Below are 27,045 nucleotides of genomic sequence, written 5' to 3' on the forward strand. Positions count from 1 at the left end.
AAATAAAAAAGCACTTGATTACATATTCGTTGTTTTTACTCTGATACCATTAAAATGTATCATAACGTTAATAAAACGACCTTATATACAATTGTATACAAATAAGTTATTAATTAACCTTTAATAATATTGTACCAGCTGACAGGGTTCCCTGTGTAGTTTAACATCATAATGTATTTCCTTGGAAAAGAAATAACGTAGCTACTATATCTATGTAGGCTATATCCAAATAAATAGACATTGAATCGACATTAAAATCGAATCGTAAGCTCATGAATCGAATCGTGAAGTTTGTGTCAATTCTCACTCCAATCTGAACTCAAAAGTTGGCAGGCTTGAGTACAGTTTTATAACTGATGGAATAAACTGGACGGAGTAAAATAGAATTTCAGTCAAATGTAATTTAAAATGTAAAAAAAAAATATGCAGTAGCCTACATCATATGTCCCCTGAGGGAAAATGGCGTTTAAAGTAGGCCAATTCCGCGGGAACTTTCACAAGCCCTTAACTAAACTATAATAACCATGGTACATACATATATTCAAGGAATTTTGTATATCTCCTATTTTTCTTTTAAATCTTGTTATTTTCCTGTATTTCCCTGCATTACACTTCTGCTCAAACATTCAATTGAAAGTTGGATGTTGTTAGTCATGCTAAATTACTTCTTGCGCTGTTCCTCATTTCTAAGATACTTTGCATAAGTGTCTGCTAAATGAATAGATGTAAATCTAATTATTTTGTTGCCATTTTTTAAAGGAAACACCCTGTGAAATACCATCAGTACACAACTTTTTATGGTCATTATCTAATAATCCCAATGATGTACAATAACAATAACAATTCACAGGAGACAATGATCTTTTTCTTTTATTTATTACAAATGTACAGCTTACGAGTCTTTATTACGATTTAAATGGTTTTGCTTAGTCTTTTTATTTAAATTCTATATCTTACAGGTAGCCTCTGCTAAACAAATTTCTCCCATCAGCTAATCTCTCATGTAAGAACGAGTGATAACGAAAGTCATGACAAGTACAGTGCAGCTAGTATGACAGATCATGGAAGAGAGAGTGTGTTCGTGTGCATTAGATTTTTAAAAATGATTTCGCCATGTATGCATCTGCAGCAGGATGACTGGGAAAATGTCTACCTACTACCTTGAAAGGAATCAGATTCAGAGTTGGATATAGTGTGTGTGCATTGACTCCCTTTCCCAGATCCCTCTCTGAATATAGTGCTTATTAAATAACATCCCAATCTCTTTCTCCCAAGTCATCATCACAGTAAGCCATCACCCAGTGACCGTTCCTGACATGTTCAGTTGAAAACGAAAACGAAACATACTTAAGCATACACGGTTTTCACTCACCATGTGCTTCTAGTGTGGAAGAGAGTTACTTGAGTACTGATTAAAATCAGTCTAGCAGATGTGCAAAGGCAATGATAAGAGATTTTCAGACAATCTTTTTGACACATTTTCAGGGGACGCAAACATTATCCCATTCCCCAAGTTAAAGAAACAAAAGGCAAAAACAAACAAAAGAAATGGCTTAACTTAAAAGGCTGGTGGGTAAAACAGATATGGAAAACAACAGGAAGATTAAGGCCCATAGCATGACATCTAAAATGCAAAGTGACTGTACAACAAATACTTGATCGTGCTCACACACAGATGTGGCATCAAGCCTCAGGTGGAGAAACGTTCATCTACATGTGCGTTCGTACTGGAAGCTCCAGTTCAATTCCTCTTCCCATGAACATCGACAGCGAGGGGCTCATTCCCCCACCAGAGTGACCGCGATCACACCGACTGATGCCACAGAATGTGACTACGCTGGTCCTGATGCAGCAGATGGACATCACATGTATTCCCTGTGACTGTATCTGAAATGTTAGTGATGAGAACATTGATAGTGGTCATCTTCAACCATCAACATTCACATGTTTGTAGCTTATAGAACATAAGGATCTTCTTACATTAATAAACACATATGCTTGCTTAAAAAAAAAAAAATCATGAAATTTAAAGAACGGCGTGAAATCAAAATCAAATATTCTCAAATGAAAAAAAAAAAAAAAAAAAAACACCACACACAAAAAGAAAAGCCTGGTCCTGAAGTGAAGAGTCGTCTTTACTCCGCTAAACTGATGAAGGCCATTCGATTAAGTCAATAATGTGCAGAAAATGAAGACATGGTGTCTTGTCCTAATCTAATAAGCTGAAGACAATGTGATGATTGTGCTAACACATTTGCATTGTTCTGATAGCAAAACCCATTAATGTTGGGATTGAGATGAGATGAGAGGAGCCGGGATGAGATCCGGCGAGCCTTTTCTGTACATCAACCCCAACTGTTGTCTTTGTGCTCTAAGAAAAAAAAAAAAAAAAAAGAGGGATCCGCAACTGTAGTGTCATCAATCCCCTCTGCTCCTTTGGCTAGTGTTCAACGCAATTCGACAAAAACAAGAATGTAGTATACATTGTAAAACACTGTGTGAGTGAACCAGTGCTTCTACCACTGGAGGACGGGAGTGTTCTGGTTAGTTTTCACAGGTTATTGTTCACCCCTGTTAATGTTCGCAAAGCTCTGTGTGATTTCCACTTGACAAACCGAAACAAAAATCAAAAGAAGACATCAATAATGGTAACAATAATGCGAAACATAAGTCATAGTCATTAAAATAACTCCAGTGTTGTTGTTTAAAGTCAGTACATTTGTCCCAAGAGAAACAGGCCAATGGAGCGGCACTTAAAAACATCAAATGAATCGAATGAGAGAGAGAGAGAGAGAGAGAGAGAGAGGGGAAAAACTGAAATAAACAATTCAGGAGGAACATTTCAGGTTCTCTGATGTTAGGAGTGCTTGAGTATTTCACAAAGAGAACCAAACGGCAGCCATCAGCACTGAGTTGTGGGTCTGCTTGTGTGGTGTTGTCATGTGTAGACGAGAGAAGATCCTCCTGAAAAACAGAACTGAAAGAAGAAAAGGAGTGCAAGGAAAACAAGGCCGCTCCATTCGGCTTCTCCCAAACATTCCACATCTCTGCGTCCGGGTGGCCAAAGCTGGATTGATCACCCATGCATTAGACTTTTCTTTTCTCATCTTCGTTCCCTCACATCATTTTTCTATCTACCTGACCAACGATTCCCAGCCGTCAGTTTTTACTTAGTGTCCTCCTCCTCTCCCGTTTCTCAGTCTTTGCCCGGTGGGTCACTGTTTTTTCTCGCGGGTAGTGATGGTGACCAGCTGCTTGGCAGCTTTGGCGATGTCGTAGGCGCACTGGATGACCTGCTGGGTGAGCAGCTGGTAGTCCACCGTGCTGGTCGACGAGTCGGAGGGCGCCGCTTTACGACACTCTACCTGCAGGCGGGACGCGCTGGCCCCCAGGAGCTTCAAGGAGGAACGTACTGCATCCAGCGCTGGTCTCTGAGAGAAGCAGACACAACAGATTTAGTGCGTCTGGCTGGATATCTTGAGGCAAAGAAATCACCATAAGACGCATTCACTCACCTTGGGAAACAGCGAGGCCATTTCTGTCACAGCTAAGTGGATTTTCTCTGAGCATGGCACAAAACTGCAAACAAAGACAGATGTTACAATGGGTTTCTTTCAAACTGCAGCAAAGCGGCACTGCAACCAGCTGTGAGGGGTAACAGTCCATCCTACCTGTCGTGTTTAAACTCCTGTGCAGCTCTCAGGAGCTCCTGGATGTTCTTGGTGACCTGCTCAGTTTTGAGGATGACGTCCTCTGTGCAGGGCAGCGTGGGGTCAGGGTCACCCTCTGTGTCTTCCACTTCCCCCCTGCTGTCCTCCTCACTGCTGCGGCCCACACTGCAACGCACCATATGAACACACATGCACACAATAAAAACAAACACATTTCCATACAAAAGGCATAAAATGTTAGCCTGGTAATACCAAACTCTGCTACTTCGCTTTGCTTCGTAGACAGAGTCTGGCATGGCATAATTGAAAAGCGTTTTCTTTCTCGCGGAGTTTGAAAGTTTAAAATCATTGGTTACCCGTAAGCCAATCACATAACGTTTGCTTATGGCGTGTGTTATTGCGCATGCTCAGCCACATCTAACTTCCACTGTAAACACATGTATGATGCGAAAACAAAACCATCGAGCGAAACACCGGAGTGAACATGGCTGTGAACGACTTTTGCAGATTATGTGAAGTAAATCTACGCATCCACGGTACAATCAGCGTCTACGTCACGGCTCTCAGCCCGCCCTCTGTTCGTTGATTGGCCGGCTGTTTTGAGGCCGGAGGAAAACGGGGAAAACGGTCGCTATCTCAGACTGAGTACAGAAGCGAACTGAAATTGAGCGGAAGTACGAAGTCTGACGCGTAGTCAGGCTAATGAAATGTATCGTCAGTGGGTTTTTAAGTTACAAGTAGCTTATAACTCATTTAAAAAGTAAGACAAATATATTACTATTTTACTGTAAAATATTTGTAATAATTATAATAATAATGATAATGTATTACTTATTACGCTTTTACTTCCAAAAAATATTTTTTATAATAACTGTTAATACTTATTATATTGCATCATATTATATAGCAGTATCTTATTTTTTAGAAGATAAATATATATTACTACTGTAAAATTACTCCAATGCTGTAAAAAATAAATCTAATATATTACTAATACTAATATTATTATTAGAGGCAGTATTAAAAGTAGAGTAAAACAACACTAATATAACAATAAAAATACTTTTTATACATTTTACTGCAAAATAAAAAAAAATATTAACAATACAAATAATACCACTTTTGTAATATTACTAGTGTAATACCTCAAATAATTAAATAAGTTATTTTATCTATTTCTTATAATTAGTAATAACATATATTGCATATTATGTAGTGTCTAATTTTTTTGATTTATTACAAAAATAGACAAATATATTACTCTTATGTCATTTTTTTTACATTTAAAAAGAAAAAATATAATTAATCTAATATATTAATGTTAATTAACTTTTACTAATTTATATAATTCAAACAATTATAAATATATTAAAAGTACAACAGTAATACTACAATAGCAATATATTTCTTCATACGTTAAAGGCCCGCTCACACCAAGAACGATAACTATACAGATAACGGACGATATCGTTGTGTTTATTCTAAGCGCACTACAGTCTTCGTATGCCACTGTAAAAGCTCAAGCTCTTTAAAGCAGGATGGATTCTGATTGGCGGTCAATGTTTTTAATCAATCATCAGCTAAAAAAAAAAAAATTCTGAAAGTGATTCCAAGGATATCGTTCCTCTGTGCAGTTATCGTTACAGTTGTGGTCTGGAATATTCATTTAGATTTAGATTTTTTTTAAAACTATATCTTATCGTTATAGAATTCGTCCTTGGTGTGAATGGGCCTTTAGACCCAATTAGACAGTTTTTGCAAATGAAATGCAGTCATTGCAGATACAAATGTATCAAATTACACTAATGTAAAAAGACACCGAATCCTCTCTGCTTTGTTTTCAACGGTGGCTTGCACTCACCCAAAGGAGACATCGTATGTTTGAGAGTTGTCATAGTCACTATCAGTACCACTCCCGTATCTCTCTCCTGCTTTTGGAGTCTGGACAGGACAAACATGAGCAGAGAGATCTGTTACACATCAAGGTCTGCAACTCGCGTGTCAGTGCAGATATGAATGGAAACTGGCACTCACATTATATCGTCCGTCAGTGGAGGCTGACAGGTGCGGTCCTCCGTAGGGGGTGGGACCCGCAGGGCCGCCCCTTCGCACCTAAACACAAGCAGAACGAGATTAAGAGGAGGAGGAAAGCTGACAAGACAGTCAGCAGGCAGAGGATGAAAAGAAAAGAAAAGAAGAAGCCTTGATAGTCTTTTCTGCACAGGACTGTTAGATGTAAGGAAATCTGCAGCAAAAACGCTGTTATACTAATGACTCTAATTCTGTTAGACAAGTAGCTTGGTGTAGAGGTTTTAGATATTGCAGTCGCAGAACAGCAAGCTTCTACATTAAGCTCAAAAGCAAAACTGAATTAGAAAACATAATTTTCTCTGAACTAATGAAAATACTAAAAATAGACACTCACACATTACATTACTTGGAAAACTGTGCAGTTAACAGGCACAAAGGTGCATCTCAAATACATTAACCATGACTAATAAAAAAATTAAAATAGGACTACTTGTCAGAAATAGGCTAAAAATGGAATATTGCATAATCAAAACATGGCATATTTGCATAACTGCAAAAGCAATTGAAGCAAATCAAAACAATGCATTCAAAAGACATTCAAATACATCCTACAGATCTAAGAATATCCACAAACAGACGATGATTTCCAGTTTCAGCGCTGACAGGAGCAGCACATCGATTCAGTGCACTATACAAGAAAACACTTCCTTTAGCGATGTGGCATGCAGCTCATTTTAGTGTCACTAAGCAGGAAACCAATCAAATCAAATTTCAAACATTCCAGACACGTCACATTGCACAAGACAAGCATATCTCAATGAGAGCCTCTCTTGGCATATTAACCATTTTAGGAAAGATACAATGCAACTCATGCCAGTTCTATCATCCTATGCTACATAGACAATATATAGTGGTTGTGTCTCAAAATGTATTGAGCTGCCTACCTAAGCCGCCGTTTTGAGCATCATAGGCAAACCTGGTATTAACATCCGTTTTGGGTGAGCAAAGACAGATTGTGATCAGATTTTATTGAGAGGGTTTTGTGATAATAATAACCACATTACATGAATAAATACATTCATTAAAAATTCGGCATGTTAAAGGGATAGTTCAACCCCAAAAATGAACATTTTGTCATCACTCACCCTCAAGTTGTTCCAAATTTGTATGAGTTTGACAGTTGATGCACCCCATTGACTTCCATATAAGGAAAAAAATGCTATGGAAGTCAATGGGGTGCATCAACTGTTTGGTTACCAACAATCTTTAAAATAATTATCTTCTTTTGTGTTCAACAGAAGAAAGAAACTCATACAGGTTTGAAACAACTTGAGGGTGAGTAAATGATGACAACATTCTTTGGGTGAACTATTCCTTTAATAAAGCTAGGGAATTACAAAAGTAAAATAAATTAAAATCCCACCTAAAATTAAAGTTCTGCATGTTCTGCAAAAAAGTAAAAAAGGCAGAAATAAAAACACACATATACATACATATACAGTTGTAATCAAAATTATTCAACCCCCATTGCAAATCAGGTTTAATGGCAAAATGCACAGACTTTCAGCTGTTTGCAATGAACAAATCAAACAAAAGTAATTGAAATAGCTCAACAGAACAAATGTTTCAAGTGGTTTTTCAAGTTATTTTTTAATGACTTCTGCAGTCTCAAAATTATTCAACCCCTTCATGGCAAGCATCTTCAGTACTTAGTAGACCTGCTGCAAACGAGATGTATAACCAGACACCAGCTTCTGGCAGCGTTCCTGAGGAATCTTAGCCCATTCCTCATGAGCAATGGCCTCCAGTTCAGTAATATTATTGTGTTTGTGTGCTGCAACCGCTGATTTTCTATGGGGTTCAAGACAGGTGACTGATGCCCGCTGTATAATCTTCCAGCACTTCTTCTGCAACCAAGTCTTGGTGGAATTTGAGGTATGCTTGGGATCATTGTCCTGTTGGAAGGTCCACACACACACAAGCTTCAGCTTCCTCACTGACGGCATGACGTTTCTCCTAGGATTTCCTGATACTTCAATTAATCCATCTTGCCTTCCAGACGCTGCAGGTTTCCAAGGCTAGAGGATGCAAAGCAGCCCCAGAGCATCACAGAGCCCCACCAGGCTTATCTGTAGACAAGAGTTTTCTTTTCAGCTTCATTCTTCTTTCTTCTTCCTCCAGATATACCGCTGATCCATAGGGCCAAAAAGTTCCAGTTTTGTTTAATCGCTCCACAGAGCAGAATCCAAAAACTTCAGTGGCTTGAGCACTTTTCTTGTGTTTTTGGGTCAGTAGTGGTGTAGTTGGTGTTCTGGCATGCGTTTAGTGTGTGCCTTACTGTTCAAGCTGAAACCTCAGTGCCTGTTGCCACCAAGTCTTGCTGCAGGTCTTTTGCAGTCACTCGAGGGTTTTTTCTGAACCTGCCTTCTCAGAAATCTGGTTGCAGCCGTTGATAGGTTCCCTTTTCTGCTCCGTCCAGGAAGTGTCACCACTGTTCCTTTAACTTTGAATATGTGAACTATGCTTCCAATGGTGTCTCTAGGAACATTTAGTGCCTTTTCTATCTTTTTGTATCCTGTACCTTGTTTGTGAAGGGCGATGATATCTTTTCTGAACTTTTTGGACCATTCTTTTGACTTAGCCACATTTCTAACATGCAGTCAAACGTGGCACTCAACAATCCTAGCCAGTTCAGATATTTCATGTGTTCTAGCTCAAGCACACCTGCTGCAACTAATGAAGCCCTTGATTAGTTGCTTCAGGTGTGCTTGAAGGCCAATTCACACCGCACAGACAAATGCCAACAAACAAGTTGGCTGTTGGATTTAGACTTTCATGAAAAATAACTATTAAGTTCACACTACCCCAACAGACACAGACAAACACTGATTGAACATGTTCAGTTGGGTGAAATCAAACCCCGACCAACGCCAACAGACACCGACAGGGGTGACACACTGATCCGACAAAACCCAACAAACGTGTGCAGTGTGAATTGGCCTTGAGACAACACCTGTTTTGCAGATTTGTGCTGTTATGAGAAATTGTATTCAGGGGGTTGAATAATTTTGAGACTGCAGAAGTCATTAAAAGTAGCATTTTCAGTTGAATTTTGGGAAACCACTTGAAACATTTGTTGTGTTGAGCTATTTCAATTACTTTTGTTTGATTTGTTCATTGCAAACAGCTGAAAGTCAGTAAATGTAGCCAATAAACCTGATATGCAATAATAATTTTGATTACAACTGTACATACTGTATATACGTGTGTGTGTGTGTGTGTGTTTATTTCAGCAATGATGCTGAAAATTCTACTTTGCCATCACAGCCAATACACTACATTTTAAAATATATTCATAGAAAACAGTTATTTTAATTTGTAATAATACTTCACAATATTACTGTTTTTACTTTGATTACATAAATGCAGCTTTGGTGAAGAAAAGAGAATTCTTTCAAAAACATTAAATAATTGTAATGTTTCCAAACTGTTGTACTGTGCACACACAGATCTGCATGTCAATAAAGTTAAGAATAAAAAAGTAACAGAAAATTTTTATTAGAAATAAAAACAAAAATATATGTAGGTGTACTAAAAGGTGCAGTGTGTGATTTTTAGCGACATCTAGTGGTGAGGAACCAACAGAAGTTACGGTGGCCGACAGGAAAAGATGCTGTCATCTGAGACAGCTGAGAGTAGCCAGTTAAGCAATGAGGTTTATTTACAAATATAAATTAAGAAATTATGTTTACTTAATTATTCAGTAAAACAATATGTTATTGTGAACTTTAATTGTTACTTGTTCATCATTGTGCCAGTGTTTTATTCGCTGACTTTAGCTTGCTTCTTTGCACGAAGAACAACATAGTAACGAAACGCTTTTGTCCGTTTAGGGCTACTGTAGAAACATGTCGGCGCAAAATGGCTATTTCAATGTAAGGGGACCCGCGGTGTATATCGATAGAAATGGCTTATTCTAAGGTAATAAAAACATTATACACCACTGAAAACATAGTTATGTATATGATATTGCATTTCTGTCAACAGATCCTCCTAAATATTACACAATGCACCTTTAAGATATTCACATTTAGCACAGTACTAAAGACAATCACAATTCTAGCTAGTCCACTTATGATCAAATCATTCAAGACAGTTTTTGATACCAGGTGTAAAAGAGGTCTATTTAGGCGGCTGACTCAGTTTGGAGACACAGCCAATATCTACAAATAGATAGGTGTTATCAGGGCAGGAAGTCCATAAGGTGGCGGTAGAGAGCAGTGAGTAATAGTGAAAGCAAGTGAGTAATTGTGAAAGCAGGTGCTCCAGGCAAAAGCAGCACATCAGTGTGGGTTCAGGTAAGCAGAGGGAGAGAGTGAGTATAAAGTATAAAAAGATCAGGCCGGCCACTAATGCTCACACTTACGGGGCTGAGAGGCAGCAGGCGGCCGGTCAGGGGGTCCAGGGTTGGGGTGAGAGCTTTGGGGGTGGTCCCCACAGGCTCATACATAGAGAAGGCTTGTCTATCCCGGCGGAGGGGAGCGGACGAGGGTGCGGTTAGGCCGGAGTCTCCACCTACCCCTCCTCCACTGCCTGTACCCCTTACCCCACCGGACCACAGCCCTGTGCCACCACCCCCGGTCAGAGCTCCCCCGGCCCCAGCCTGGGCCCCCCGCAGCACGCTGTTCTCCGTCTGCATCCGCGTGATCTACAGGGATGGAGGGGCATCACGGGGAGTCACAAACACACATACACAAACACAAGGACCAAAGAAAACACAACAGTTGCAGTGCGGATGGTTACGACATGCTGGGGGCGACAAAATGGGGTAATTCTGATAGACAGGAAGTTTAAGGTTGTCTGAACAAGGAAGGGCTTCATTCTCAGTGAGACAGTGTAATGATAGTTACACTACCGTTCAAAAGTTTGTGGGCAGTAAGATTTTTTTTTAATACTGAGTAATTAATACTTTTATTCAGCAAGGATGCATTAAATTGAGCAAAAGTGATCGTTTCTTTTGAACTTTCTATTTATTAAAGAACCCTGAAAAAACAAATGTATCACGTTTTCCACAAAAAAAAAAAAAAATTAAGCAGCACAACTGTTTCAGCATTGATAATAATATGGAAAGTTTCTTGAGCACCAATATTATATTATATTAATGATTTCTGAAGGATCATGTGACACTGAAGACTGAAGCTGAAAATTCAGCTTTGAATAAATTACATTTTATAATATATTAAAATTATTTATACAGTTATTTTAAATTCACAATAGTGCTGTTTTATAAGTATTTTTGATCAAATAAATGCAGCCAAAAACATTTTAAAAAATATTACCGACCCCAAACTATTGAACAGTAGTGTACGCGAATACAGTTCTGCTCTGTTTGATGGTTTGTGATCAGTTTGTGTGATGGTGAGCTGTAGTTTATGGCAGCATTACATTTCTATCTGTGTGAAATACTCATATTTTCAAAACAAGGACACACAGTTTAAATAAAGTGTGTGGGCGCACCTCCTTCTGTAGCCTCCGCAGCTCCTCACTCAGGTTGTTGTTGACCTTCATGAGCTGTTGAACTTTGGCCTCAGAGGAGGCCAGTGCTTTCTTCACCTCCAGATACTCCTGTAGTGTGATGGGCCCATCTGACAGGTCGGATGAGTCCATGCTCTGACACACACAACACAAATCACAATCTAATGTCAACAGCAAAAGGAACAGATTTGAAAAAGGTGCATTTTTTTCCAAAACACAAACACAATTATGAATTTCATTAATTTATTGTAGCATTTACATTACTGTTCAAAAGTTTTGTGTCAGTGAGATTTTCTTTGGAAAGAAATGAATTCAAGCAAGGACGCATTAAATTGATCAAAAGTGACAGTAAAGACATTCATTAAATGTTACAAAAGATTTCAGTTTAATAAATGCTGTTTTTTTACATATCAGCCTTGGTGCGCATAAGAGACTTCTTTTAAAAACATTTAGAAAATCTCACCAACCTCACGCTTTTGAATGGTATTATAAATTTAATATAATACATTTTATTTATCAAGAGTTGTTGTTTCTTTATCATTTGGCATGCAAAAACAGTATGGTAAATCTCTTAGAAAACAAACAGCACAAGTCAGATCATATGAAGTATTAATGCCCATATGTATTTGTAAACCTAAATTAATATGGAGATTTTAATTAACGTTATTATAAAGCATTACCAGAATGGATTGTGTAAAAGAATATTTTCATACAAAAAGCACTAAAAAGTCAACCATTTTGAGTTAAAAACTAAATGTTTGTGCAACATGACATGTTGTAATATGAGGTTTACTTTGCGTTCCTCTACACTCAGCCATGTCACTTCCGGTGTGTGTGGAGTGAGCATGCTCAGACACAGCTTCCTGTCTTCAGCTGCAGAACAATAGCTTCACTGATCACAGCCTTGAAAGGGGATGATGTCATTCTGCAAATATGAGGCAGGGCTGCTGCTACTGTTCTTCCAGTGGTGCATGCGGGGACATGACAACGCTGGTGTCTGTACTACTTCTGTCTATACTAATTTGCTGGTCTGGCAAAACCAAGATCAACAACTACCAATGCCTAACCTATAATATAAGGAATTAAACATTTCCCAAGATTCAGTGGATCATCTGAAATTGTTTCACCAAAGGTTTTAACGTTCCTCAATCAAATCAGGTGGTTTCATTATAAAAAACGAAGCACATCTGGATGGATGAACTCAAATCTTCCAACTTCTCACACTTATAATTAGGTTTAGGTGGAGCACAGTGATGATTTTCCCCAGGTAAACTCCCAGTTACCATTTGATGAGCTCACCTTGGCCCGGTTGTTGCGCTGGGTGTTGTTGTTATTCTGTGCGGTCAGCTCGCTGTCTGTGTCTTCGTCAGACGCTACGCTGTCATAATCGTGCTGGTCATCGTCTGCCTGACTCAGATCCAGCGGGTCTGAAAAACAACAAACACAAAAGATAACATCATTAATATGAGGAGAAACTGCACTGGCTTAGCTATATCCATCTTTACTGAAGCTGTATTATTGATATTCTCCTAAAATCTCAGAGTTCGAGAAATGCAATGTGGGCGTCTCACCCGTGGGGCTTGTCAGGCCTTTTCCATGCTGCCGCCGCTTGGCATCGCTGAGAATGTCGATAATGAGGGTGGCGAATTCTCGTGCATTAAAGCGAGCCAATTTCTGCCGCCCCTACCAATGACAAAAACATACACAAATAAATACACATTATGTAAAAATATTTCATGGTTCAAAAGTTTAGGGTAAGATTTTTTTTCTTAAGAAATGAATACTTTATTCAGCAAGGATGCATTTGATGAAAAGTGACAGTAAAGACATTTATTATGTTACAAAAGATTTACATTTCAAATAAATGCTGTTCAACAAAGAACCCAGAAAAAGTGCATCACGGTTTCTGCAGAAATATTAAGCAGCACAACTGTTTTAAACATTGATAATAATAGGAAACAAGTAAGAATCAGCATAGAATGATTTCAGAAGGATCATGTGACACTGACGACTGGAGTAATGTTGCTGAAAATTCAGCTTTGCATCACAGGAATAAATTATATTTGTCAATATGTTGAAACTGAAAACACTTATTTTAAATTGTAATAATATTTCACAATATTACTGTTTTTACTATATTTTTGATCCAATAAATGCAGCCTATGTGGGCATAAGAGAGACTTTACATTAAATAATCTTAACGATCCTAAACTTTTGAATGGTAGCGTGAATCATTAATGTGTTTTTTACAGTTAACTCTTAAATGTTTTCACACTCATTTTTGGGCAAAATTCGTGGAATTCGGCAGAACAGATTGAAACTTCGTAAAAACATGTTAAATGGAAAGAACAACATGCTTTTTATAAACAAATATAAAAGTTTTGGGGGATGGGTAGAATTTTATGAATGATGGCCATAAAGGAAATCTGCAGGAGTCTGTGTCTGATTAAAAGGTGAAACTTGCAAAAGTTTTATATGAGCACTTAGTCACTCTGCAATGCATATTACAGAACAGTCTATTTTAGCTGAGGGAGACTTGGACATTTTAAAGGCTGGAAAACACTGCCACATCAACAGTTCACTGTCCAACTCTTGACCACTGGGTGTACGTGTCCCTCCTCCCATCATCTCTTTTCATGTCTCATGTATATGCAAAGAACAGGAAATTCTCAGCCCGGCCAATCAGCCCGCAGGAAACATGCCCCCGTGTGAACGCACTTAGTGGTCTTGCTGTATAAAAGAACTATTTCAAGCAGAAATACAGAGAAGGTCATGCAAGGATGCCAGTGGAAACACAGAGGGGGAGGGAGCAGTCGCGTGTCTGCAGCAGTTACGCAGCTGGAAAACATCCATTCGTTGGTTTGCTGGCCAAACCCGGGCCTCAGTCAGACGTTCGTACAGCCACAAAATGTCTATTTTTAGCTTTGTGTCTGCTGCACCCCAGATATCATCTCTCCTTTGTGCCTCCATCAAAAACAGGCCCGCGTGGAAGTGACGGCCCGCTTACGCAAGGGGGAGCAGGAGCGGAGAGCTTCCTCCCAAACACACTTCAAACACATCCTCTGAGGCTCAGGAATAAAATGATGTGCGTGTTACCTGGTTGCGCGTCGCTGAGTATTCAGGGTTGACGGGTAAGAAGGGGACGGCACTCCGTTCGGTCACAAGCGTACTGTGGTTCTGAGTTGTCAGCCACACTGAGAGAAACAGAACGGACACATATAAACAAGACAAATATATACAAACAGATTCCGATGTCGTAGCCATGAGGTTATGGAGAGTACGCATCTACCCCTCCCGTTCAGTTTGTGTGTGTTTGGCCCCCTGCCTCGCTCACAGCCCTGCTTACCATCAGAATCTCAGTCTGCCACCCCAGCATGATACCTCTTCTCCTCTACAACCAGGAACGGGAGTCGAAAGAGAGAGAGAGAGAGAGAGAGAGGAGGAGGAGAGAATTCCACGGCACTCCCTCGCCCTCGCTCCCTTTCACCCTCCTTCCATCTAAGCACCTCTCCCTCCCTTCTCTACAAGCTGACTGCACCGCTAAAGTCCTTCTATAGTCAGTGTTTATACAACACCCCGATCACTGCGTCTCCAGGGACACGACTACAACCGTCCCCACGCCTCTGGACAGCTCCATAACTACATTAGGAAAAGAGTGAGATGCAGGGAAAGCTGGGAGAGGAACAGATGGGGGTTTGAGTCTTACCTGCATCATTCTCTCTACGGTCCACTTCGTCGTACACATCCATAGCCAGCTCCTCGAACAAGCGGTTATTTAACTGTGTCCACACACACACACACACATACACAAACATATCAGTATGTGGCATTAAGATTCAGGTATGGGGGAAAATAAACACGAAATCACAGCAAAATCAGAGCACACACAACAGGAAGGCATCAGTGAGAAGACAAAACAAAGCAAGATGCTCCAACGAGGTACTAAATATAGATTAAATGCAAGCTCAGGGAACTCAAAGCATCTGCTTATTATATCTACTGAATTTTGAAGCATTTGAAGAGTTTGTCAAACATACGGTATTCATCTCAAATCTCTCAAGAAAAAAGGCTAACGCTGTATCAAATTCCCAACTAGGAATTCCTACGACAAGTAAGTTTTGGACCAATGAGATTTCAGTGTGGGTGGAGCTTCCCAGTGCAATAGTACAGAAATAAAAAATCTAAATGACCAATAAAATGTCCTGTTTACTCGATTGGTTAGGACAAAATCTCAGAATTAAAATCAGCATGAAAAACTGATTTAATTTACTCTTGTTAGCGGACATTGCTAGTCTTGTGGTGAACTAATCCGTGCCAGTTAATCCACATGAAACATTGGTTTGTCTTCGTAATCTTCAGTCGAAATCAAAAAATTAGCTTCGACTCTGAAATGGCATTCTTTTTCTGATCACATCCTTTTGACAGATTGGGCAGATCATCTTTAACCAATCAATCCCTGCCCACTATTTTTTCTCATTCAATATTCCATTTCACTCAAAAGTATGTCAGAATACTGAAGTAAAGTCAGACGCAACTTCCAAAAGTATCCACCTTATTTTGCAATGCGGAAGTAAGCTCTTTTCTGTGGATGTGCCGATTCATTAGCCGCTATAACTAGAAGAATGACAAAGTGCAGTAAACAGTAAAGCAATTTGCGCTACAGACCAGTGTGTTTATATCTATGACAAAACATTCAAATAATATGGTAAGAAAACAATATCAAGCTGTTTTGTACAGCTAAAAATAACTGGAAGCGGATGACACTGGAAGCCAGACACATTCAATTTACAAATGAAAATTTAAACCAATAAATGAAAAACCCACTCTTGCATGAAAAATAAGGTTGGTACTTCGGTTTGTACATGTACGCTAGGGTATGAGTACAGTGCTCGTGAAGTAAATTTCATCATTGGCATAATACGCACATGTTTGTGCGCAGACAGATTTTTCTAATCATGCGTTGGCTAAGGTCACAGCCTCGCACAAGCGAGTTATTTTTGCTCTAGTTAGTTTGTCCACAAGATGGCAACACTGCCCATTGCTTCACATGGAAAATAAAGAAACAATCCAAACAACAAACTACTGGAGACGACAACAATAGATGCCCGTGTTGACAAGCCGCATGGGTGAGGGGGTTACGAGATACACACAGCTCTAGTTTAAACGACTACGAAGGCTTTTTTATCGCTCATAATTTATGGAGAGAATGGACTATCGGAGGCACACTATCAAACGGAGAATACTGCTAAGCATTTGGCTGTACACATATGTTGGTGTTTGAGTCAAACTGATGTATACTTGAAGTTTAACATGGAAAAGCTTTTATCGCTTGTTGCTTTGTGTTGTGACGGTCTAAAAACTCAAATTCGCTTAATTCTCTGTAGCAGCTCATTAACCTGCAATCACTCACCGCTTGAAGCTTCTTCTTGGCTGCCTTGGCCAGTTCAGAGAGGTCCAGGCTACGCAAAGACAAAGACACAGACACAGGAGTAAAAGGATGCTGGAGTCATGCGGACAGAGAAAGATGAGGAGAGAGGAAAGGAGAGGGGTGGGAATGAGGAGCTGGATGAATGGATGAAGTGTGGGGACGGGACATGGGCAGCCCAAAAAGATGAGGAGATGTACTTAGGTTTTTCAATGAGGTCATGATAATGACTAATTTTCTAATCTACTGTTTGCTATTATTTCCATAACTTTTATTCTATTAACATTAATCAGTTAACATTATAGTATATTATGCACTAAACTTTGTGCACAATAAGACAAGGAAGATGTATTTAGGTAACAATGGTACATTTTGATTTCATGTTGACTTTAAATGTGTAAATAACCTCATCCCTTCAGACACCCACATCCAGATGAAGGCCATGTGAGAAAGAAAGAGAGCAGGGTTTATGGAGAGGGGGATGAGAAGAGAGAGAAAGAGATACCTCTGCGTCGGGCACTTAGGGCGAGCTCTGCCTCCAAAAGCGCAGCAAGATGGAGAGAACAGAGAACGAGTGAGCGAGACCGAAAAGTGAGCAGAAAACAGACAGAGAGAGAGAGAAAGAAAAGGGATAGACCCCATATCAACACTACTTCTGGACAGGTCAGTTAAGTTCTTTCAGCTGTGGTGCATTTGAGGTGTCAGCCCTACAGAGGTTAAGACACACACTCTGCCCTAATGCAAACTGATTGACCGTGTGGCGCAACCTGCTGGCCAGCACACTCAAATACACCAGCTGCCAACTTATCTTAGTACACTTTATCTACCCTGAATGGGCAGCGCTATGGAAAAGACTTAAGGGAGGATATCATGCATAATGACAGCTAATAAATAAAACTGCACTGATGCGTTTCAATATTTATACGCAGTATTATTTCTTATTTTGGATCAGACGCACAACCTCATACACAAACAATGTACCTGTCTGCCATCTGAGGGATAATATAATGACCGTTCTTGTGATCTGCAAAAACAGACAGACAAACAGACAAAAGAAAAACATGAAGTTTCCAATTTCATTCGGGAGGACATATTGTCTGTGTCACACCCCCCACACAGGTACAAACCAAAATTACAGGTTACAGTATTCACACTGTATGTGTAAGCAGCACAATAGAAGCTTAGGTGTAATAAAAATGTCATCGCTGAGCCTATTTTTGTGTGGAAAGCACACTGAACTCAGCAGAAAACATGTTAAAAATGCAATATAAACCTTTTTATCAACACTTGCAAATTTGCTTTTCGATGAAGCAACAAAAAAAATTTATTAAAGGAAATTCTGAATACTGTAAAAATTTGGTTTATTGGTTATAATATTCTAAGCTCACCTGGGCGACGGCCACACAGGTAAAAGGCCAGTCTGTCTGTGAGCTCATACTGACACTCCACCAAGCGCTCGGCGAGCTCCACGTGACCAGCTTGCCTGCAAGAACAAAGTCACATCACAAACCCAAGACTCTAGATCACTATAAACCTATAATAACAAGAACAATATAAGAACAACTATATATATATATATATATATATATATAGTCTGATGTCTTTATCACTGGAGTCTGAGTCAAGTCTGGAGTCTTTTGTCACGAGTCTGAGTCATTTCATGCCTTACAAAAAAAAAAAAAAAAATTCATACTCAAAAATCCTATTATTTGTCAAATATAGACAAAATATATTATCTTTCTATTATCTGTTTTGTGCTATAGGTTTAAAGGCTAGATTTTATTTGTTAATGGTTTAACATCCTTGCAATCCAAAGGAGCCATGCAGCTGCACCACAGTATAATAATGTGATTAAGCATATTCTCATAAAATGTGATGTCGTCGTTCCGGCGTCTTTAATTATTTTCTCACATTCTTTGCATCTAGCCGATTTGACGTGTTAGTAAACCCAAATGAACATATGGCAGAGTTTCATGGGACTTTCATTATGATATTTTGGAGGGTGAGGGTGTTATGAGGTTTTGAGCCAACTTCTTCTTCAGCTCCGACTTCGTGTGCAGCCGTGCACGAGCACAAAACCTCACAACACCCTCCCCCTGTCGGTGATTGGTTGGAACACTATTTGTTTTGGTTTTGAGTGGTTGGTGAAACCAATTGTTTTTGTGTGCAGATCTCAGAGCCTAGGCTGCCTACAGAGACGCGTTTTTTTGACGGCATGCTTATGGGGCGTGCAGCTAGCGGATCGTTAGGAAAGATTAGATGAATGTGATAAGAAAAATGTTGGGCCTGAAAATCACTGATACAACCTTTAAATTGAGTGACAGTAAATACATTTGAAATATTAGAAAATATCTCCATTTTAAATAAATGCAGTTCTTTTGAACTTTCTGTTCATAAAAGAATCATGTGAAACGTATCACAGTTTTCAGGAAAATAAATAAATAAATCAAGCAACTGTTTGTAAAGGTAATAATAATAAAAAAAAGTTTCTTGAGCACCCAATTAGCATATTAGAATGATTTCTGAAGGATCACGTGACACTGAAGATTGAAGTAATGATGTTGAAAATTCAGCTTTGTATATTAATTTATTGTATCTATATATATATATATATATATCCAAAAACATCAGACAGATCGAGGATGAGGAGCTAGTGACCCCTGTGTTTTGTGTTTACCGGGCATAGTCTATAGGTGTGCGGCCGTTGATATCTGGAGCTCCTGGATCCGCCCCGTACACCACCAGCAGCTCGGCCTGCAGAACCTGCCCCGCTTTGGCGGCCACATGCAAAGGGGTCGTGCCCTTTTCCTGTGGAGGGAACATCAGATGTTTGACCACCACAGATTACAGGCTCTGTTCACTCTGCTGTTTTCAAATACAAGTCATGAAATCTAACCCTTTCTTTTCAGACAATGTAGTCAATATCTGATGCATCTACATTGTTTGCCATAGTAATGACTTTAGAGAAAAGAAAGGACAGAAACCTATATATATTTTGGTTTGGAAAGTATTTATGCATTGAATCAGATTTTTATGTATAAACAGTTACAGGATACAATGAACAATAATGTTCATAGTTTGACACAGAAACAGATTCTCTGTTCCCATACTGAACAACACAAAATTGATATCTAACATTCTAGAAATCATAAGATCTGTTTTAGTTGTGATGTAAAATAACTGCCAGAACAAGGAGAGAACTGTGTAAGATGGCAGATCTTACCGGGTGAAAGAAGTTGGCTTGTGCCCCCAGTGACAGCAGCCGTAAACACGTCTCCAGACTTCCTGTCCGCACACTTGAGTGCAGTTGCTGCAGGCAACAACAATAGAATAAGTGAGTGTGTGAGAGAGAAAGACAGAGGGAACAGCAAGCAGACCTCCTGTGTATCCTCTCATTATGGACGTTCAATAGCACTGAGGAAGGCACATTTATTCACTAGCGGGGTGTCATTTTAAGGGCCTTCCTGCAAGGGCACAGGCAGTGGGGAGCAGAGGGAGGCAGAGGAGGAAAGACTGAATGAGTGCGAGAGGGAAGAGACTGAGATAAAGAGTCCAAGGTGATGTCTTGGGGCGGTCTCACCTTGCTGAGGTCCTTCGTAGTGACCCCATCATCATCACGGCAGGGCAGCTTGTGGACAAAGGCTAACATCTGGTACTTGGCGCGAATGAACTCTGACTTGGTGGGGCTGTGGGGTGAGAGATACAAACATAGATCAAATAAATCAATTTCAATGAATCAATCAATATAAAATGGGACACATGGTCCTGCCTACATAGATACAGTCAAGGCTGTTTATTTTAAAAATGGTTCCTTCTCTGATGTAGCCAAATTGACTCAAATCAACCATACAAATCATCAATTAATTTATCTTACCATCAAAAGTTTAGCTTGGTCTTTCCCCATTCAAATAAATAGAAGCTGTAATTGTTAACAGTACTTGTCTGCTGTTTGTAACAAATATGGTGAAAATATATATATATATTATGTAATCAAAATTATTGTAATATTTTCATTAAAGTGATGCCTGAAAGAGAGATTTTAGGAATGTAGATTTTCTCAATGCACTCGCTAGTGGCAGGTGTGGCAGAAAGTTCATTTTGGACCCAGATTCATGGATCCATGTCTCTGCTTGATTGTATTTAAATCCCTAAAACTGTAGTATTAATATTAAATCTAATGATGTACTTTTGCTTTATTATTAGAGCTGCGATGAAGATGGTACAGAAAATTATTGAAAACAGATGTGCTCGAACTTTCGTCACCTGTATGAGTGTACGTGTGTGAATAAGACTGGGCTAACCACTGCACCACTGCTCTGACAAATTACTCTTTAATTACTCTGTATTTTACTTTTAAAATCTCCTCTCATTTATTCTGAGTGAGCAGATTTGCTAGTCTGGTCTCAGCGGCATGCTATTACACGGCGCTCCAGGAGAACAATTATATACTGCACGGACCAATAAAACAAAAATTACACCCCCAGTCTTCTGTTTTTATGACATTCTGGTATATAATGCATGAATGGTTGATGAGATGGCTTACTGGACTTTATCTTGTGGGTTTGGTTTCCTGCGCCCACTCTGAACTTGTGCTGGATCCAGCAGGGAGTGTTCCCAGATCGAGTTAGCGCCGTTACTGGCCAAGGTCTGCACCATCTGAGACACATGCACGCATATGTTATGCTACGATCTAGCAGAAATACGTGTGTGCGAGAGGCTCTTTAGTTACCTGCAGTAAGGAAGGAGGCCAGCCGCTGTGTCGCAGGTGTTTGACGATGGAAATGTGTCGGCCCAGGCTCCGGTGCACAGAACAGCATTCATCACAAATCAGAACCCCTCGGTTTATACTGCTCCAGCCCGGGTCTGAACACACATGATAGAGTAAAGTACATTTCATCGAGAGAATGAGCAAACGACAACATCAGTCGAGGGCTGACTTTTCTAAAAAAAAATAAAAATGAAGGCAGGACGTGGAAAGACTTACTCATTTTGCTTAGACCGATCACAAAAACAACAGCATTTTTATATTCCTGGGCCTTCTCCCTACATCTTGTGTACCTTATTTTGGTCTTTCTTTTTGGTGCTACATTGAACACTGTTGTCATTGATTCTGCTGATGAAGAAAATGTCACCAAAGTCTAGTTACACAGATGAGGTGGTGGAAATTGTGAGAATGATTTGTGTTAGAATTATAAACAAATGAAATCATTTGGCCAGCAAAAGTGCATTCATGAATTCATAGCTAACATGTTACATTATTTAATGTTGTATAATTTCCAGTTATTATTGCAAATTAAAAACGCAAATATGGGAAAACAATGTTTAATGAAATTGTATAGATATTTCTCTAATGCTGCAAAAATTAAATAATAATTGTATCATTTTTAGTGGGGCTGGTGAAAATAAATAGACATCCACACCATACTGCCCTGCTCTGAATGAGCTTATCTGAGGCAAAGGGCTCTCCTCATATGAGGCAGGGTACGAGCGTAGTCAGGACTCAGGACCGATCAAGTGTGACAGAAGTGGGCCTCTGACTAACACAGGCCCCCAGAATCTGGCTAAAATTAAACCAGCACCCACAATGCTTCAAGCACATAATCTCATCCACAGAATCTCACTAAGCAGGGGCTTGATATGATTAAAATGAGAGATTATTTTTGCACAAATGTAAACAGTGTCATAACATGATTATTGATTTCCCGGATGAATGCAAACACAATATGACATCTAAAAATGGAAGATATTAATACTGATATGTAGGAAGCAGGGTTTTTTTTTTTTTTTTTTTTTTACTGTTTTAAAATTAAAAACAGTAATACTGTGAAATGTTATTACAATTTAAAATAACTGTTTTCTATTTCAATATATTTAAAAATGTAATTTATTCCTGTGATGGTAAAGTTGAATTTCCAGCCTCATTCCAGTCTTCAGTGTCACATGATTCTTCAGAAATCATTATAATATGCGATTATAATAGTTATAATAGTGATTTAGTGCACAAGAAACATTTCTTATTATTATCAATTTTGAAAAGAGTTGTGCTGCTTTATATTTTTATGTAAACTGAAATATTTTTCAGGATTCGTTTTTCCAGGTAATTTTGACCGATTTAATGCATCCTTGCTGAATAAAGGCCAGTTCACACCAAGGACGATAACTATAATGATAAAGATATAGGTTTTTTTTTTTTCAGCTGATGAATAATAAAATAAAAATAAATAAAAAACATCCACACCCAAACAGAATCCAATGTCATCTTTAAAGAGAGTTAAAGGCACACTATGCAGTTTCCGTTTTTCTCAAACAGCGCCCTCTAGAGTCGCTGTGGAGTACTTGTATTTAACGTTACTGTTGTAAATACCGTCTCTGCACTCTTCCGACCGCGCTTTCTTCGTCAACTCTGCCATGACTCACGTCTGAAATGCGTGCTAGTGTCTTCCATAGAGGCTGCTTCATATGTTGTTGATGTATGTGACGTCGTGCCGTAAAGCAAGTCGTGATTCTCGCGAGATTTGTCGGGGCGCCACCCCTCAAACTTGCATTGCTGGTTTTGCCAGCAGTTGGTGTGGACACTAATATAGTAATAGTGTGTAACTCTAAAAGTATTAATTTCTTTCAAAAATAAAAAATCCTGACCCCCAAACTTTTGAATGGTAGTGTAATGTATATACAATTAAAATATGGCAAATGAATATGAGATCATATGATAATTTTCTCTTTTAGTAAGTAATAGTTTAATTCAATGTAAAAAAGAAGAAGCCTGAATTAATGTCAATTAAAAGGGCTGCTTGTTTCCTTATTTTAGGAGAAGAGAAGGCTTATTTGAATCCACCAGATATTCATATACAGCCAAAAGTTTAAATCCTGCATGTGGTGAAGAACTTAAGATTTATTGGCTTAGTTGAAAATAAGATGGTGTTATTAAATCCCCTTTACTGTCTAAAGATGGGCAGACATCAGAGATAGAGCTGAGCACCTGCATGTGGGGAAAATCAAAGATGACGCCATACTTCTTAACTAACATGCTCATCCTTTCTATAAGTGCTTGAAACCATTAACAGGAACATCTTTATCCCCCCCCCCATCTCAAACGTGACTTTCTCTCTGCTTCTAATGAAATTTCACATGTACACACGTACGCACACAGACTCAATGCACACGGCGCCATTCAGTCCTGAGTGACCATGCAATTGACAATCTTCCACACATTCATTCATTCTCCTAACACATTTACCAGAATCCATCTGTCTGTCTGCCCACCACCCTTCCTCCTCCTCTCTCAGTCATCAGTTCCTCACCTTCCGACACACTCACCATTAGCTACATTCCTACATGTCAGACACGAAAATGACAAGCTCAATCAGCACCGCGCGACAGGCCATCGCAAGGACAAGGTGAGGATGCAAAAAGCCACACAAGCACTCAGACGTGGAGTGGTCAGCCAGGGGCATTTGTGACAGTGTTTGAGGCCGACCTTAGAGCATGACTGCAGGTAGCTGAGGTGGTGAAACAGAACTAAACTGTCAAAAACGAGACACACTCTCGCATACACGTACATTCCTGGAGAGAGAGCAGCTGTGGATGAGGGAGCAGCTGTCATGCCCCCCGTACCACCCCTTGGTCCCCCCCGTGGGGACGGTGAAGCTAAATGAGCAAGGCCAAGGGTGGCCTAGAAGTGACGGCACAGCTGAGCGGCATCAAAAATATGTTTTGAAAACAACTACTAAAGGGTTATTATGTATTTTTTGTGTGGTTTAAATGGCTGGTAACTTATTGAGCGATACATTTTGGGACAAACGGGTAAAAGCCGGAAAACGTAGGAAGTTACTGCAGGGTCGACTTCCATCTTTTTCAATGTAGTATTTATTTAGGAAAATTGTTCCTTGTCTGAGGGCACGTGTGATGGGACTAGAAAGGGTTATAAACAACTCGAACATTATGCTCAACTATGTTGCAACCTTGACCAGTGGAAAACCTATAGCCTACATCATATAGATATAGGCCTATGTATCATTGCTGCTAACTATGATTTTTGCCACTGCTCATAATCATTACAGAAATAAAGTACCTTAAACCAGCATGAGCTAGTCTGAGATTTTTAGCTGGGGTCCCAACCTGGTCATATTGGTCTGTTGGCTGGTTTTAGAGGGGTTTTGGGCACTTTTCAGCTGGTCATGCTGAGAGACCAGCTTGAAGACCAACTACGCAACAGCTTAGGCAGACTGGGAGACCAGCTTAAACCTGCTAAGACCAGTAAACCAGTTTCGGCTGGTTTAAGCATTTTTTATGCTTTTTAGAATAATAAACGATATAAAGCAGCACACAGAAATATTCCTGTTGGAAAAAAGAAGTATATACATATTATATAAATCAAGTAAATCATGCATCTAATAATCAAATAATGAATTTAGATACTTTGAAACAGTATAACAAAACGAATGACTAAACATACAGAAAATGTGTACCTAATCAATATCTACCCACAAAACTGTTATCTAGAAGCAAAGTTGTGTACAAGCACAAGCAAATACTGACCCACGTCAGAGTTTGATGTGTCCTGTCAACCTGCTAACGATACGATAGTTATTTTACTAGTCTCAACCCAAGTTCAGATTAACTAGATTCGAAAACAGTAGCGGACAAACTGAGCTAGTATTCTGGTAGCCATAATGCATTTATCGTTTGTAAAAACAGGAATGTGTTTTACTCAAATACTGGCAAGGAAGTCATACAAGAGTCCGCAGGCTACTTAGCAACCGAGCCTAACTACTGTCAGTTAGCATTGTTCGCTACAGAGCCCGTTTTCGTGCTCAATATGAACTAAAAACTCACTTTTAATCAACATAATTAGCTGTCACTACAATATGTGCATATACAAGGGTTGGCCTATAGTATAAATCTGCTGCTTTTAATTGACAGCAGCCCGCAGCCTTGTCAACTGGTTTAGGATGAGTGCTAACAAGCAAAGGATAAAACTTTAGCCACGGAAGCAGGGTTGCTGCAGTTAGAAGCTCAAATGTATACCCATAAAAGTAGTAAATATATGAAATTATCTAATTTATGAACAATTGTTCTGTCGCATTATAAACCGTAAATACACGCAGTAGTAAATTAAGAGTGGATTTAAGGGAGGGAGCAGATTTGTTGGGCCGCAGTATCGTCCTTAATATTCGGCCACTTTCCTGACGCGCTTAACCGAGTATCCCTGCGCATATGTGGGCTTGCGGTTCGCCCGCTTGCCGCCGCGCTCGACCGAGTTCGGGACAGCCATAGCTCACAACAACGCCTCGATCCATAAATCTCAGCCTTACCTGGTGCACTGCAGTCGGCGCACACCTCGGTTCTTTGGACTTTCCTGGACATCGCTGAAACCAAATCTACCGCTTCCAAAGATTTTAGTCCAATACTTAATATATTTGGCTTGCTGTCCCCCCAGGAGCGATGTCTGCGATTTTAATGCCGCCCTGAATGTCCGGAAGCCGGCGACGAGCTCTCCAGTGCTCCCGGTCCTCACCCTTCTCTCTCCTTCCTTTTTTCTGCGGTGTCTTCTGTCTTAACGCTGCAAGGATTTAACGATTCCTCTGAATGAATCAAAATTTTCAGAAGGCCCCTTACGTTATCAGATTATTTAATATTGGGCGGCCCCACTAATGTTTTTCCCCCGACCATTATCCAAGCCCCGTCTCTGTCTCGGGGAAAAGGGGGTGGGAATAAGAAAAGTATGGATACAGTACACGGTTTATTTACATCCACTGCCCTATACACTTGACTTCTGTACGGCGGGCTGCATACTCTCCCTCTCTCTCTGACGTCTGTCTCTCGCTCTCTCGCTTTCTTTCTCTTGCCCCACCGTCGTTATTGCACAGGCGGGGGCAGACAGAGCAGAGGGACCATGCAGTCATGCCCACCAGTGTAGATGAATTTTACATAACTTTATTTGCATACCTACAATTCCCGAATTAATAAACTTTAAGTAGCCTAGGCCTATAAATAATTAAATCAAATATACAAGATGTATTCAGTAAATTGGATATGGTCAAGAAAATAACATTACCCTACACATTAATATATTTTAATACTCCACTTCTATTCTATTCTATTCTATTCTATTCTATTCTATTCTATTCTATTCTATTCTATTCTATTATATTGAGCCATCAAAATATATGTACTTGTATTTCTTTCTTTCTGGATAGGCCATTGAAATAAACTATGCTTTTGTCTGTAAGTGTGTGAAGAATGTGTTATAGTGTCACATCTGTAACTACAGAAACAATAAAAATGCAATGAAAAATTGCACAGTAGCTCAATAAAAACCAATAGAAATGTGCAAGCAATAAAGTATAACATATGTTCTAATAAAGCAATTGGGGGTCAAAA

The 27,045-nt window shown here is 39.4% G+C and overlaps 1 protein-coding gene across 3 annotated transcripts; it reads right to left on the bottom strand.

The window, feature by feature from the left end:
- Positions 1–843: 843 nt before the first annotated feature.
- Positions 844–26,494, bottom strand: git1 (G protein-coupled receptor kinase interacting ArfGAP 1). 3 transcript variants are annotated; one of them, XM_084419397.1, is made up of 21 exons: positions 25,977–26,484; positions 21,392–21,525; positions 21,206–21,318; positions 20,243–20,348; positions 19,886–19,972; positions 19,340–19,470; positions 18,051–18,145; positions 17,644–17,686; positions 17,168–17,194; positions 16,648–16,696; positions 14,944–15,016; positions 14,334–14,431; positions 12,809–12,920; positions 12,537–12,664; positions 11,220–11,372; positions 10,129–10,410; positions 5,706–5,783; positions 5,533–5,612; positions 3,672–3,836; positions 3,516–3,579; positions 844–3,431 (listed from the first exon to the last, which is right to left on the bottom strand). In XM_084419397.1, exons 1-21 carry the CDS (start codon positions 26,026–26,028, stop codon positions 3,216–3,218), a joined length of 2,286 nt encoding a protein of 761 aa, XP_084275523.1. In that variant the 5' UTR covers positions 26,029–26,484; the 3' UTR covers positions 844–3,215. The 3 variants fall into 3 exon arrangements, with proteins under 3 accessions (XP_084275523.1, XP_084275524.1, XP_084275525.1); XM_084419398.1 differs by lacking the exon at positions 17,168–17,194 and having other exon boundaries at positions 25,977–26,494; XM_084419399.1 differs by lacking the exon at positions 10,129–10,410 and having other exon boundaries at positions 25,977–26,494.
- Positions 26,495–27,045: the final 551 nt, after the last annotated feature.

Source organism: Rutilus rutilus (genome assembly GCF_951802725.1).
Source record: "Rutilus rutilus genome assembly, chromosome: 9".
Lineage (NCBI taxonomy): Eukaryota > Metazoa > Chordata > Actinopteri > Cypriniformes > Leuciscidae > Rutilus > Rutilus rutilus.